The sequence below is a fragment of the Ricinus communis genome, chromosome 1, assembly GCF_019578655.1.
Source record: "Ricinus communis isolate WT05 ecotype wild-type chromosome 1, ASM1957865v1, whole genome shotgun sequence".
Lineage (NCBI taxonomy): Eukaryota > Viridiplantae > Streptophyta > Magnoliopsida > Malpighiales > Euphorbiaceae > Ricinus > Ricinus communis.
In genome coordinates this window covers 8,540,819-8,553,609 of record NC_063256.1, presented here as the reverse complement: position 1 = coordinate 8,553,609, position 12,791 = coordinate 8,540,819, and the positions used below count along the sequence as shown (strand labels likewise).

The 12,791-nt window shown below is 33.0% G+C and overlaps 2 protein-coding genes across 4 annotated transcripts; both read left to right on the top strand.

Annotated features, from left to right (window-relative positions):
* The first annotated feature begins 1,564 nt into the window (after window positions 1–1,564).
* On the top strand, window positions 1,565–5,653 carry LOC8267331 (calponin homology domain-containing protein DDB_G0272472). 2 transcript variants are annotated; one of them, XM_048379928.1, is made up of 8 exons: window positions 1,565–2,105; window positions 2,716–2,969; window positions 3,102–3,418; window positions 3,961–4,591; window positions 4,693–4,793; window positions 4,878–4,967; window positions 5,050–5,177; window positions 5,282–5,653. In XM_048379928.1, exons 2-8 carry the CDS (start codon window positions 2,819–2,821, stop codon window positions 5,424–5,426), a joined length of 1,563 nt encoding a protein of 520 aa, XP_048235885.1. In that variant the 5' UTR covers window positions 1,565–2,105; window positions 2,716–2,818; the 3' UTR covers window positions 5,427–5,653. The 2 variants fall into 2 exon arrangements, with proteins under 2 accessions (XP_048235885.1, XP_002515271.1); XM_002515225.4 differs by having other exon boundaries at window positions 2,716–3,418.
* A 560-nt stretch (window positions 5,654–6,213) lies between these two features.
* Window positions 6,214–9,899, top strand: LOC8267333 (ATP-dependent Clp protease proteolytic subunit 5, chloroplastic). 2 transcript variants are annotated; one of them, XM_015716875.3, is made up of 9 exons: window positions 6,214–6,538; window positions 6,629–6,739; window positions 6,827–6,953; window positions 7,031–7,123; window positions 7,386–7,431; window positions 7,515–7,587; window positions 8,945–8,979; window positions 9,069–9,157; window positions 9,473–9,899. In XM_015716875.3, the coding sequence occupies exons 1-9, from the start codon at window positions 6,411–6,413 to the stop codon at window positions 9,677–9,679; spliced, it is 909 nt and encodes a 302-aa protein (XP_015572361.1). In that variant the 5' UTR covers window positions 6,214–6,410; the 3' UTR covers window positions 9,680–9,899. The 2 variants fall into 2 exon arrangements, with proteins under 2 accessions (XP_015572361.1, XP_002515273.1); XM_002515227.4 differs by having other exon boundaries at window positions 6,215–6,538; window positions 6,620–6,739.
* The last annotated feature ends 2,892 nt before the right edge of the window (window positions 9,900–12,791 follow it).

Here is a 12,791-nt window from a genome sequence, read left to right as displayed (position 1 = left end):
GTTTAAATCTTTGAAATTAGCACGTTCATTCTCGCGACCCCAACATAGCTATCATAATAAAAAGCAGGCGACGCTTCTAGCCTTTTCATTCTTATTCACGAATAAACTAAAGATTTGATTCTAACTTCGTGGAGCCGATACTGCTTAAATATTATCATTTTTAGAATGAATAATTATCGTCTGATATATAATACAAATATCATCTTTTTTCAAGAACACAACCTGAAGTTTCTTTTTTAATTTTTTTTAATTCTACGCAGGAATAATTTTGTGATCACATAAGCTTTTCGTTCTGTTTGAGGTTGATTCTTGTTAACAGCTTAATTTCATCACTTTCAGAAAATAAACTCATTAAATGAATTACTAAATTTACTTATTTATTTACGTACATTCTAGCTTATTTGCTAACAAATTAACGGCTAAATCATTGCACTTAATTACTTCTCAAGCAAAGAAAGCGTAAACTATAGGATAAAAATGCAACGTACACTTGTCAGTATAAAAATGAATATCATTATCGGAAGGTTTAATGTCATATATGAAAGTACAACCCAATTAAATAAATAATAGCACGACGACACTGGTTTGACACCATCAACAACTTACCACCCAAAGCGTCTATTTCTCATTCATTGCATATTGGAGCTTAGAAAATGTCATCCGTACAAAACTATAAATATTTTTTCTTAATTTAAAAATATATAAATGAGATGATAATTTTTTTTTAATTATAAATAAAATTTTCAATTGAAGAAAATATATAGATAAGACGATAAAGACTTTTATTAGTTTAATTAAAATTTTGAGTTCGAATTTTAATACATGATTATATTAAAATTTCTGAAATATTATTTTATCACTCGAAAAAATATTATCTGATATACTATATATTACTTTTTACTAAATAAAAGAATGATACAAATATAACTATACCAAATTTTTAATTTTATAGAAAAAATAAGCTTAAAGTTTGAATAAGGAAGTTAGAATTTCTTTCTTTTATTTAAGGTTTAGGCTTATTGATGATACAACATAAAAAGTTTATATACATTTCATGAAATGAGTAAGATATTTAAGATTGAAAATAATAAATGTTGACAAATAATAATAGATCATATAAATATTAGTTATATGCAAATTGATAACCGGTTAACGAAATTAGCTATTAACAAAATATTTTATTATTATTATTTGAGCTCTAGAGTATTTACAAAAAAAAATATATAGAAAATATTATTTAACTCGTGTGTTGCGATTCAACTCCTTATATAAGATTTGAAAGTTTTTTTTAGTTTAATTAGTCATATTAATATTAGTTTTTCTAATTGTATATACATATTTTTATTCGGATTAGATTATTTAAGTAGAGTCCAATTATAATAAATGCTAGAGAAACACGGGACACGTGTAAAAAAGAAAAATAAAATAGAGGGAGCCTACAAACTAACGTCAACGCAGGGTGCGCAGTATCTTAACCTGTGCATATATTTGCAGTGTAACCGTGTGTCGAAGAAGAGGGAATTAAAATGAAAGGCGAAAGAGAAAGGGAAAAATAAATTGAAAATATAAAAAAGATTTAAAACAAAAAGAAAAAAAATATAGTGAGAGAAAGGAAAAAGAATGGAAGGAAAGAGCGAGGGGGAGAGAGAGAGAGAGAGAGAGAGAGAGAGAGAGAAAGAGAGATTGGGTTCACCGAGTAAAGGATCAAACGAGTTGGGTGACCGAATCAAATATACAAATAACAAAGCATTGAGCCTTTAAAATCCTAACCCAAAACCAAAAAAGAAAAAAAGAAAAGAAATTTATACAGGGGTGGTGGTGTGGTAATAGCCAAAAAGAGATGGAGAACGAGAAGGAGATAATTAGTCCATCTCTAACCCTTTACCTCTCTCATTCCCGTTCTCATCATTGTTGTTGTCTTCCTTCTTTGTTTAACCCTAACTTTATATTATATCTATCTATTACCATAACCAAACAACACCCACAATTTTCTTTTTTTTTATTCTCCTTTTTTCCTCTTCTTCTTCTTCTATCTATTCTTTCTCTCTGTCCCTTTTTCTCTTGCTTCTCTCCGCGTTTGCTTTCTTCTCTGGTTTCTTTTCCAGGTAACACATCTCTTTCTTTTCTCTGTCGGTTATTGGAGATTCTTTCTCTTGGTTTTATGGGTGGTGTTGTTTCTTTCTGATGGTTGATGGATGTATGTTGTCGTGAATCCTCTGAATTTTATATTTCTTTGTCTGTTATATCTTGATGGTTCGATTTGTGGGTTTTTGGTGGTTATGTTTTGTTGTGGCTATGGAATTTATCTGATGGCTTGTTTGCAATTGATTTTTGCTAGACTGGTAACTGGTTTAGTTGGTTCTTGTTTCTCAATTGGTGTTTTCCGTTGCTTTTTTGTTAATGGGTCAAACTCTTGATGCACTTTCACACCTTTTACCGTCTGAAGTTCCCAATTTTCTGATTTGCCTATCTTATATGTGAGTGTGTAATTACACTCTAGTTTTGCATTGTTGAAATGCTCTATGCTGCAATGTGGATCAAATTGTATAGTTTGGTCACTTTAGGGTTTGGTTCTTCATATTTTATTAGCCTTTTTTATTTTTGCGCTTGATGATTTCTTTGTATGATGTTTATTGTATTAGTATGGCAAAATAATGTATCTTTAGTTCTTTCTTCAATAGAAGAGTTTTACCAATTTCAATGTCTGTTATGTAGCATTTTCAAGACCTTTGGAACATGTGATTTTGTTATGGTTTTTGTTCATCTCCTGATCTGAGTGGAATCAACACAGAAACTGTGCTATAACAAATTTTTATTCATGGAAGAGTTTGGTATTTGTCGGTTTGACATCATTGGAAATGCTGCAAGGAAGAAACGGACTCAAACATCTCGCCGGCCTAAGCCCGAGTCACAGCCACTCATTGACAGTCGTCATCATTCATCATCCTCATCGACGACACCACCTTCAGGTGATATTGATAAGTCTTCCAGTGATGAAAATGTCAATTCTAGTTCTAGGAGGAAAGAGTTCAATCTTAATCAATGCATGTCATGGAATAAGGAGAGTGAAGGATCTGATGCATTCTATAGTAATGATTCAGGGCGAAGTGCATTTAGCAATAAACGCTCTAGTGAAGGTGTCCTTGCCCCTGCTAATTGGAAAAACACAAGCAAGGTGAAGGAATCTTTTGAAGCGGAGTCAATAAATGCAAATATCTATTCTGGTAGAAATGGTGAAAGTCAAAGTTTAGAGCAGTCAGGAGTGCTTGTAGACTCATTAGGAAATGAGAATAAAGTAAAAAAGGTTAAGCTAAAGGTTGGTGGTGTCACACGCACTATTCATGCCAACTCGACAACTAATGGTTCTACAAATAATTCTCGATTCTCAGAAAATTCCAGATTAAAGCATAAGCTTCAGGTACTTTTTTGTGGTTAACTCGATGAATTGTGCATCTTTGTGTAGTTATAAGTGTATGTACACGTGCATCTGTTTTGTATGCACATCTATTGTTTGCATCTGTTTGCACAGGTCCATTATACCATATTTTAAAATATTTCCAAGAAAAAACTGTAAATGCTTGCTTGCAGTTTTTGGGTGATAGTCTACTAGTAATCAGTGTGCATTTTGGTTGTAGAACTGTTACATATCTCAAAAAAGTTAGTGTGCATAGTGCACATTACCTTATATTGTATGATTCGGCATTTATTAATTTGTTTTATTGTGGTTATGTCTTACAAATTGTAGCAATGGTTGCAACATTGATTTTCTGCTTGCGCACATAGATTTATGTACCTGAACATCTTTTTTTTTCCTTTTGGGCAAATCTTATACGTTACTTTACTTTTTTGGCTGAATATCTTTTGTATGAATGTGCATTATCTCTCCTAATCATTGTGTTCACTGTTGAGTAACCTCAGAATCCGTTGTAATCCTTATCATTTCCTTTACTTTTATTTCAGGGGAACTCAGAGCAATACCATTCAATTTTAGAAAAGAGGACTGGATTGCAAGGAGTTCCTTGGAAGGATTTCTGTACAAGTGGATTTAGTCTTGGGAAAGAGAGCTCTTCTATGGGGAAGATATCTGAGAAGAACGCGTTTGGAAAACAAGGAGAGAAATCTGAAACAGCTCGCAAAAGCAAGCGGGTCCCCAAGAGACGTGTATTGGATGAGGAAATTGGTGAAGATTACGAGGATGATGAGATACGATATCTGGAAAAACTTAAAACTCCAAAGATTGCTGCCAGATATAAAGATAATGAAAAATCAAGCAGGAAACAGCAAAGGCTTTCCAGCTTGGAAAGTGTTGGTGCTTTAAAATTGGCTAAAAATGGAAAGAAGAAGTCCTCATTGGACCGGGCATCAGAGGATACAGGTTATGAGGAAGAAGAAGATCTGGCATCTGAGGGTGAGCTTGAAGGCAATAACAGGAAGAAGCAGAAAAAGGAATCTGTTGATGTGTTGATGGATAGTAAGAGAGAGATGACTCTAACCACGCGTCAACGGGCACTTCAGTCTAGCAGAGATGGATCTACATCTGCTGCTAACTTAATTGAGTTTCCAAATGGATTACCACCTGCACCATCAAGAAGTGAGCATTACTGTGGTTACACTTATTTCTCTTTTTGAGAAGTTTAATGGGATTATTAAGTGTATGATTCTTCCTTTCTTTTGTTGTTTCATTCTATGCAGAACAAAAGGAGAAACTTACAGAATTAGAGCAGCAACTAAAGAAGGCTGAGGCCGCTCAAAAGCGCAGAATACAAGTTGAAAATGCTGAAAGGGAATCTCAGGTTCATTTCTCTCTGCATTCAAATTACAGTTGTCTTCCATTTGTATGTTTTAGATCTCTTTAAAAGTTCAATTAATTTCTTTAGGCTGAGGCTATTCGAAAAATACTTGGTCAAGATTCCAGCAGGAAGAAGCGAGAAGAGAAAATAAAGAAGCGCCAAGAAGAATTGGCACAGGTATCGGAGACTGCCTGATGAACTTTTTTATATTGTTTGTAAATGAAGCTTGGTGTTTGGTTTTCTAACTTGCTTTGTGCAGGAGAAGGCTGCTAATGCCCTGACGCTTCCGTCAAACACCATCAGATGCGTCATGGGTCCTACTGGGACTGTCATGACATTCTCCAATGACATGGGACTCCCTGGTATATTTGAGTCTAAACCCTGCAGGTAATGCAGAACTTGAGGTTATGCATTGCAATTGATCCTCAATGTTTGTCTCCTGGGTTCTAATGATTAATACTTCTCGTTTTTTCTTCTGTGTTGATATGCAGCTATCCTCCTCCACGGGAGAAGTGTGCAGGCCCTTCCTGTTCTAATCCATACAAGTATAGAGATTCCAAGTCGATGCTTCCGCTTTGCAGTTTACAGTGCTATAAGACAGTTCAGGAGCAAATGCAAGCTGAAGGCAGCTGCTGATTTTGTGAAGATCTTATCCTACTGCAGGCTGAAGATATATTTTTTGCACATCTATGCTTTAATGTTTTTGGCATATTAACTATATTAGGGCAGTGAAAGAGCAATTTTGAGAGAGTGAGATAGTAGATGGTGGTTTATACAAAGGATGGTAGTTCATGTGCTGTCCCCTATCCAGCTTAATCTTAAGTAATATCTATAAATGAAAAGTCGGCTTAATTTTTGCTAAAGCTGATGTGATGTCTTTTCTCCAGCTTGTTCTATGCGGCTAAATGTCCAATTTGCCCCTTGTACTTGGATTTGACGGGTAATTAGTCCATATAAATAACTTTCTGGTCAGTTAGGCTCCCATTTTTACGTTTCAAGCTAGTGCATGATATAGAGAAACGAATTGACTAGTTTCAAAATACATTAAAATGAAAAACGAATTCTTACAAAGAAAAGAATAAATCAACTGTTATTTTGTCTCCTATCTCTTGTCCCTTCTAGTTTTGTAAATTTCAGTTCTTTTGTAAAATTAGATTTGGGTTAAATTAGCATAAAACTAAAAAAAAGAAACTGATATGAGAAGTTGAGGGGCCAAATAAAACTTATTCCAAAATGTTTTGTGTATTTTGGACTGGGTTTTCAAGTGTTGGGTCGTAAGCCCTGAAACAGAAAGTCTTGGTACCGTTTTAAACGTTTACATTACAGAAAGCGCAACAAAATGGTCGAATATCAGGAGAATCCGACCCGAACCACGAAAAAGAGATGCGGGTTAAAACAGACCCAAGTCGAGATATTCATTCAGCAAGTCACTGTTGTCTTACTTTCTTTCTTGTTGGAACACTCGACTGCTACTGCCTGCCTTATCATCCGCTTCCCAGTTCAAGCGCCGTCTATATCCCTAATCTTTTATAGGATAAGGCTTCAAGAAACAGCATAAAGAATACTTTAGCACACTTACTGCTGTAATACCAAAGCATTAATCTATAAAGACAAAATAAAATGGCTCATTCTTTACTGTCTTCATCGGCTTCCTCTCTCAGATTTGGCTCTCTCGTCTTCTCTCCAAACCCTAGCTCCGCTCCCGATTCTCACAAACTCTCTCTCCCCTTCGAGCCCCTTCGTTCCAGGTTCTGTGATTTACTTGATTTATTTATTTATTTTTTTTCTCATTTTTTGTTAAGTATCTGATTATTTAAATTTAATTTCAGGAAATTCAGAAAGTTAAGTAGTATCAGAAAGAATTCCCAGCCGTCTTCAGCAAAGGCTGTTTACTCTGGTCAGTTTTGGGCACCTGAGAAAACTTCTCGGCAAGGGATTTGGTCAATAAGGTAGTTTTATTTTGCACAAGGGAAATCAATTCTATTCACTTGCTCTACTCATAAAAATCGAGGTAATTCTTTTTTTGTGTTTCGTAGAGATGATTTGGAAATCCCATCTTCACCTTACTTCCCTGCATACGCTAATGGTCAAGGGCAAGCTCAAGGTCCTCCTCCAATGGTGCATGAGAGATTCCAGAGTGTTATTAGTCAACTTTTCCAATATGTGAGTTGTTTAGTTTGCAACTGTGCTTTTGCTTTCTTGAATATTACAGAGTTTTATGATGTTTTAATTGTCTATAGAGAATTATACGTTGTGGTGGAGCTGTTGATGATGACATGGCTAACATTATTGTTGCTCAACTTCTATATCTTGATGCAGTTGATCCTAATAAGGTATGTTCTTATATTCTTTTTTTTTTTTCCCAGTAGCTGTAGTGTACCACTGCTAAGTCTGTTTCAGTTGATGGTGTAACATCTCTTCTTCCGTGCATAGGAAAATGCTAATATGTATCTTTCTTAATGGTTCTTAAATTTTATTTATCTCTTTCTCTTTGGAGTATAATTGCAGAGAAAATCATACAAACTGATTTTGATCTGAAATAATATCTGCTTATTTTAATATTTACTTATTGGTGCATTCTTATATTGGAAACAGGATATTGTAATGTATGTAAATTCTCCTGGAGGATCAGTTACAGCTGGTATTGTGTTTCTATTCTAGTTATTTATTGTATTCTCACTACTTTGTTAACTTTCTTTGTTTAATTATTTGTTTTCTGCTTAGGAATGGCAATATTTGATACAATGAGGCATATTCGACCTGATGTGTCCACTGTCTGCGTTGGACTTGCCGCTAGGTACAAAATTCACTTAACTATTTTGCTTTTCAACTTGGGGCCTTAGACATTATATCTGATGCTTTTTTTCTTCTTATAGAGATCATTTTGAGCATTACAATGTTTGTGTTGATATTATTTTCTAGGCATTTGTTCGAGTTAGTGGAACCATAGCCTTCTTTTTTCTGATAAACAATAAATTCCTTATAATGTGCAACAAATCTTGGCGCACCATCCCAGTTATTGTGACGATACAAGATATATCCTGAAAAGATGTGGTATAAAAGGAATAACCATAGAGTAGCATCTAAAGATTACGAGATAAACAAATTCTAAATAATTGCCTGTAATTTAAAACTAACGTAGTTGATAGATGATTATATAAATATTCTTTGGCCCAGAGTCTGCCTCTTGCATAATGCATATGCTTACACAGTGTTAGTATTCTTTCTCTACTTATTTTCCTTGATTTTATTTTATTTACTTGTATTCTTGTGAAACTTTTTCGAAGTCAGCACTTAGAATCTGTATCAATTTAACTGGAGCTGACCTCCTGCTTCTTTTATTCATATTTTTTTGTTATACATTTTCGAAGAAGGAATTAATACATTTAATTTTTGATATTTGGATTAGTAATAATTTTTGAGGCAATATCAGTGTTCCATGGCAGATCCTTGAATGTTGAACTAATTACATCATTTTGCATAACATTATATAGTAATCACCTCAGATCTCATACCTAACTTTTTGCTCAAGAATTAATAAGTAAATATAATATTTTTCAAAGGTTTTCTTTAGCCTACAAACAAGTTGTTTTGTTTCTATCCTGTTTGGTGCAGTATATATTATGTCAAATGTATATTTGTAGTTGCTTGTCAGTTCCTGTTTTACATGGTTATCAATTATAGCTTATTGTGCTTCCCTATTAAGTGAGGTTTATATGATGGATGTGTAGTTTGAACCATCATCTAGCCCCTTTAGGTTAACCTGTTCCCCTGAAGAACTTTTATTGGTTAAACTATGGTATCTTAAGTTAAGATTCATATTAGTTGCTAAACTATAATGAAGTCAGCTTAATCTGCAATGAACTAAATTCTTTACTCAATCTTTTTCTGTAATGAACTTTTGAAGGAGGTGCGCTCCTAGAAACTTTATCACCTTGTCCAACTCTTGCCAAGCGTTAGACTTTAGTTTCTATATGAGAGAGAAGTTGACAATTTTGAGGTGTAAGAGTGTCGTTTAACTTTTGAAGTTAATCTTTAATAATGTATGCAAGAGGAACACATTGTTCCTGAGAATATTATGAATGTTTTGCATGTTGTGCTTTATGTTTATTATTAGTGATGATTGTGTTTTCTGTTCTTTTCTCATTTAACAGTATGGGAGCTTTCCTGCTTAGTGCCGGGACCAAAGGTAAAAAGAGCCCTGTCTTTTAAATTTCCATCCTGTGATTGTTGCTCCTAGTGTTACTGAATATATTTCTTTTTACCTTGTCAATAAAGGGAAAAGATACAGCTTGCCTAACTCAAGAATAATGATCCATCAGCCTCTTGGTGGAGCTCAGGGTGGGCAATCTGATATAGATATTCAGGTATACCATTCTGATTTTCTCTAGTTTTCATGTACTTGTGACCGATTCCATATATCTCTCTAATATCAAACAGTAGTTCTGCTCTAAACTCGTGCCTGAACAGGAAATTACGTTTTCTTACAGACAATTCCTTGTGAATTGCCAATGATGCATGTAGAGCAGTTTCAACCAGAAATTTAAAAAATTTTCTTTTACCAAAATTTATTCAAAATGACTTCAGCATATATATCCTAGACTCAGATACATATAGACTTTTAATGCAAACTGCTGTTTGACACTGAGGATGGTCCTAACTATAGAAGTCGTAACCGACAGGCAAATGAAATGTTGCATCATAAGGCAAACCTTAATGGGTATCTTGCCTACCACACTGGTCAAAGTCTCGAGAAGATCAATCAGGACACAGATCGTGATTACTTCATGAGTGCAAAAGAAGCCACAGACTATGGGCTCATTGATGGTGTTATCACGAATCCTCTCAAAGCTTTCCAGCCGCTGGCAGCTGCAGCAGATAGTATGTAAACTTCCTGCAGTCATTATGAAATTCACTGTAGAGTTGAATCAAAAAGATCACATTTGGTGTTCCTAGTTTTGGTTGAATTCTCAATACTTAGCACTGTAGAATAAATACCATTCCATCGGTGTTACTCTAACTGAACCTGTCACCCCCATCTTATTTTGACCTCTTGGACGGGGTTCTGGTGGAACCAAAATATGAACAAGTGACTGAAGTTTTAGATGATGCTGCTCGGTGCTCGGTGTATCTTCGGTCATAATGATTGATGATATGCGTTTTCATTTTAGAGCGAGTTCAGGAGCCTCATCTTGAATCCATCCGTTGATAGACTCTTTTCTAGACCGAATTACCCTAAGAGACGCTCAAAATGGATGAATTAATATATATACTTCTATGGCACGAAAGAATTAATAGGTCTTGTTGATTAACTTTGCCAGATAATAGATGTAGAATTGAGTGGTCCAGCACTTAGCTTGCAACAAAGGAAATTTAAAAGCAAAAATTTTGAAGTAGAGAGATAAAACTATTCTTCTTTTCCCGGAGTGCTTAATTTCTCATTCGTGCCTAAAGCTTGGAACAAGCCTGCTAAATAGCTGGCCTCTAACTGTATCAAAGGGGTGACCCTTTTGTTTCTTGGGTGGCAAACCCTCCTCCTGAGCTCTCTGTTCCGTTAAACTCTTTTGAGCAATTTTTTAATTATCTTTTTTCGACCAAAAAAAGAAGAAGAAAAACTAAGAGTATACTTGCTTCTATATACATGAAAACCCAGTCGAATTATCAAAGTGGTACAAATACTAATTTAGATAATATTCTTTGCTTCAAAGTTGATCTGCATTCAATGAAAGGTTTAGAGCAGTTTCGCAGGCACTTGACTTCCCACTCTTTTCTTTTTTCTTTTTTCTTTTTTTGTTAAAAAAAAAGAGATTAGGAGTGGAACCTTGTCAAGAAGCTTTCGGCTTATTACCTTTTCCAAAAGTACTTTTAAGACAAAAAAATTATTCATCACATATGAAATATAGAGAATGTCTCTTAAATGAGATTTCTTTTCCTCTCCTCTTCTGTCTTCTTTCTCTTTTATATTTGGTTTAATTGCTACAAGAATTTTATGTTTTATATTTGTTATCAAATCTAACCTATAATTTTTAAACTTTCAAATTTCAGCATAGTCTATTAATTTCAATTCTAACCTTCAGTAAAATTATCAGTCAAATTTGTTACTCCCTCCATTTTATACTAGCTGTTTTTTTTTTTAAGTTAAAAAAAAAAATTACAATTATCTGTCACTATTATATCCGATGTAAAATTAATATTAAAATAGATTTAAAATTTAAATATTAGTTGCTAAATTTGATAATAGGTACAAAATATTTATTCTTTTGGCAATTAAGCCTTTTTTTTTATTTCTCTTTCTTTTCTTTTAAAATAGATTTAAATTTTATTAATAAAGAATTAAGATGGAAAGTTGAATTATTTATAATAAAATAAGTAGTTATTAGAGAGTGGTGTTGAAAATGAGGATTGCTTTTTCTTTTTATATAGTTTAGAAATTCATATATAAGGATTACTTTAGTCATATTAGACTTCCAATTAAGGAATATTGAAGAATAGTTTGTAAAACGAGGTATATAATTCCATGTAGGCCATGAATCTCAACCATTGCTACTAAAATAATATATATATATATATATATATATATATATATATATATATATATTCATTAAAAGAAGATAGGCAGAATACAGATTTAGATATTTAAATTTTAATTATTTAATCACTTTAATATTTTAATTTAATTTAATAAATATTTAAATTTTATTTTTATAATTTTTTAAATATTTTTAATTCTTAATTTAATCTAACATATACTTAATTTTTTTATTATAATACCAAAAACTCAATACATGTAGATATATTAGATGATGCCGCAAATCAAAAAGTTTAAATATTACAAAAAATATAAGTAAAGTGTCTATTAAATTACATTGAAAATTACGAGGTTGAATTAATTAAATTACTAAAGTTTAGGTGTTTAAATATGCATTTGCAAGTCATCAATGTACAATTAAATAAGAATATTTTATGAAAAAAAAGAAGATATTTATTTATACAGAAAAAAGAAAAATGACGAAGAAGACGAACATGAGCTAAATTTCATTATTTCGTTATTTCATTTGATGGATAAAATATTAAAATATTGAATATTCATGAGGAAGTATGAAAAGAAGTTGCTTATTATTTGCTAATTAAGTAATTGTATGGTTTAAGAAGATAATTTCTAATATTATGGGGTGGTGATTTTATTTTGGTAATTAATCAAATCCTTGGTGCTTAGAATTTCAATAATTTTATAAATAATAATACAAAGTAAAGTTTGTTTTATTTTAAATAAAGTTATCTTACAAAGCACCTTCTCTTTTTTAATTTGCTTGACGGCAATATGGATAAGAGACTATAACAAACAAAACAAGTAAAGGGTCAAGAATCGAGCTAACACTCACAACATTCACTGAACCTAGTTATTCTTGACAAGATAACTTGCACGCCCCAGATAATGCCTGTAGAACATGACAAAGAATTTGGTAGCTTTTGTTGGCCAATCCTTCCCTCTCAGGAGGTGATGATGCTTCTAGGCTTGGCACTTTCTACAATAAGAGAATCTCTCAACTTTTAACACAGCCAAAAACATAAGACTATCTATAAAGCCTTTTAGGAGAAGTGATGCTGCCTGCCCACCAGTTCCACAAACAATGAAACTGAAGGGGAAAAATTAAAAATACCCACAAAAAAAGAAAAAAGAAACTTCCAAAAAGGCTAGACATCTTTACTCCACCAAATCGACCACTCAACAAAAGTAAAACAAGAGAGCCTTATCTTCTATGAAAAAGATCTTCGAGCACTCACTCGTGAACCTCGTGCCCATCTTTAGCTACTAACAACAATACACAAAGAAAGATTACATTACAATTCACAGCCACTAAAAAGAAACCTTAATTTCAAGATATCCAATCAAAGATGATATATTCTCCATTACCTCTTTTTAATGCCAAAGTTTTGCTCATTTGGTGAAAAATATTAATAGAGGAAAATAAGTGAATAAAACAAGAAGCTGCCAAGAGA

Excerpts from the sequence above, each read along its gene's own strand:
- LOC8267331 (XM_002515225.4), top strand. The coding sequence starts at position 2,819 with ATGGAAGAGTTTGGTATTTGTCGGTTTGACATCATTGGAAATGCTGCA. Across the intron at positions 3,419-3,960 it reads GATTAAAGCATAAGCTTCAG|GGGAACTCAGAGCAATACCA; the intron begins GTACTTTTTTGT and ends CTTTTATTTCAG. Across the intron at positions 4,794-4,877 it reads ATGCTGAAAGGGAATCTCAG|GCTGAGGCTATTCGAAAAAT; the intron begins GTTCATTTCTCT and ends TAATTTCTTTAG.
- LOC8267333 (XM_002515227.4), top strand. The coding sequence starts at position 6,411 with ATGGCTCATTCTTTACTGTCTTCATCGGCTTCCTCTCTCAGATTTGGC. Across the intron at positions 6,539-6,619 it reads TTCGAGCCCCTTCGTTCCAG|GAAATTCAGAAAGTTAAGTA; the intron begins GTTCTGTGATTT and ends ATTTAATTTCAG. Across the intron at positions 7,124-7,385 it reads ATGCAGTTGATCCTAATAAG|GATATTGTAATGTATGTAAA; the intron begins GTATGTTCTTAT and ends TATTGGAAACAG.